Below are 1,676 nucleotides of genomic sequence, written 5' to 3'. Positions count from 1 at the left end.
CTCAGGTGATCCACCTGCCTTGGCCTCCAAAGTGCTTGGATTACAGGCGTGAGCCACCATGCTTGGCCCAATTTATCAATTTATACCCCATTAACAAATGTATGAGAGTCCTGAATACTCCACATTCCTCAGGTTTGGCATTCACTTGCTTTTTTCTCCACACCCCTACCCCTACCTTTGTTTTAGCCATTCTAGTGGGCGAGAACTCGTATCTCATGCAGTTTTAATTTGAAGTTCCCTGATGAACAATTCAGTTGCACTCTTTTTGAAGTGTTTATTGTTGACTGGGATATTCTCACATGAGAAGTGAAGTATAGACCCTTTTAATAGCCCCTGTTTGCTACTGACTTATCAACCCTTTATTGAAAGCCCCACTGTCGTGGTGAGGCTCCAGGTAATTCCAAGGCAAGCTTTCTGCTTGGGCTAGGGGAGAACGATCTCTCAAAAACACCTTTGTGCAGTCCATTGAAGCCTTACACTGGATGGCACCAACGAGGCAGCAAGGGATAATCTTTATCCCTCCAAAGCCCAAAACCCTAGAGAGACTTTTCCAAGAGGTGGAGAGAACGACTGCGGGGCTTTTCATCCAAAAAGAACTCCTGAGTCCGAAAGCAGTGCAATGGCGGGAGCTCGGCTCATTACAACCTCCGCCTCCTGGGTTCAAGCGATTCTCCTGCCTCAGCTTCCCAAGTAGCTGGGACTACAGGCACCCACCATCACGCCCAGCTAATTTTTGTATTTTTTTTTTTTAAAACGGGGTTTCACCATGTTGGTCAGGCTGGTCTTGAACTCCCGACCTCAGGTGATCCGCCCGCCGTGGCCTCCAAAGTCCTTGGATTACAGGCGTGAGCCACCACGCCTGGCCTAATTTTTGTATTTTTAGAAGAGACCGGAGTTCACCATATTGGCCAGGCTGGTCTCGAACTCCTAACCTACAGTCATCCACCCTCCTCCGCCTCCAAAAGTGCTAGGATTACAGGTGCGAGGCACCGCGCGCGGCCTCAAAGGACTCTCTGCCCCATCTCACCCAGGCCTTCCCAGCCCTACGGCGCGCTGGCGGCGACATCCGGGGCACCGCCGCCCTGCCGGGGTCGGAGGGCGGGGGGTGAGGGGCGAGGGGCTACGGTATCTCTTAAGGCAGAAATGTTCGCACCGTCCTAACAGCGGCACCAAGCGTGGTGGGGCCCGGCTCTGTTTCCCCTTAAAGGCTCCCCAGCCCCGCCCTGGTCCCAGGACGATGCCGGAGGGCGCGCCCTGAGGGACCCCAGCAGCAGCCCGGGCCGGACTCTGGAGGGAAGGTGAGAGCCCGAGGGGGCCGGCGACCCCGACCGCGAGCGGGAGCGTCGCTTGCAGCGCGGGCGGGTGCTTGTCGTGCTGACGGAGGGCGCCCGAAGAGCCGAGTCGCGTTTTGCGACCACACGGGACCGGAGCCGGACCCAAGGCTGTTCGAGGCGGTTCGTCGGTCCCGCTGGCTGCGGGCGCGGCGCCCGGGCGGCGCGTGGGTGAGCGAAGCCGCGGGGCCCGACCGCAGTCGCGCGCGGGTTTCGGGGGGCGGGTGCCCCGCGTGCTCCCTGCGTTGGAGGGCCGGGGGCCCTAGTCACCTTTGTCCTTGGAGCCGTGTCTGAGGATGCGGCGAACGCCCCTCGGTGAACTTGCCCTTCTTATCCTCGGGCGCC

At 58.6% G+C, this 1,676-nt stretch overlaps 1 protein-coding gene across 1 annotated transcript in view; it reads left to right on the top strand.

Annotated features, from left to right (window-relative positions):
• The window catches only part of LOC108291815 (solute carrier family 2, facilitated glucose transporter member 3-like), a 33,689-nt gene that overhangs the window by 12,605 nt on the left and 19,408 nt on the right, over positions 1-1,676 (top strand). Inside the window, 2 exon segments of the mRNA XM_037732735.1 lie at positions 1,042-1,105; positions 1,234-1,575. Coding sequence (XP_037588663.1) covers positions 1,042-1,105; positions 1,234-1,575 — 406 coding nt within the window.

This window comes from Cebus imitator, unplaced genomic scaffold (assembly GCF_001604975.1).
Source record: "Cebus imitator isolate Cc_AM_T3 unplaced genomic scaffold, Cebus_imitator-1.0 Scaffold469, whole genome shotgun sequence".
Lineage (NCBI taxonomy): Eukaryota > Metazoa > Chordata > Mammalia > Primates > Cebidae > Cebus > Cebus imitator.
Note: the sequence above shows the minus strand (reverse complement) of the source record. Positions and strands in the feature narration are given on the sequence as shown.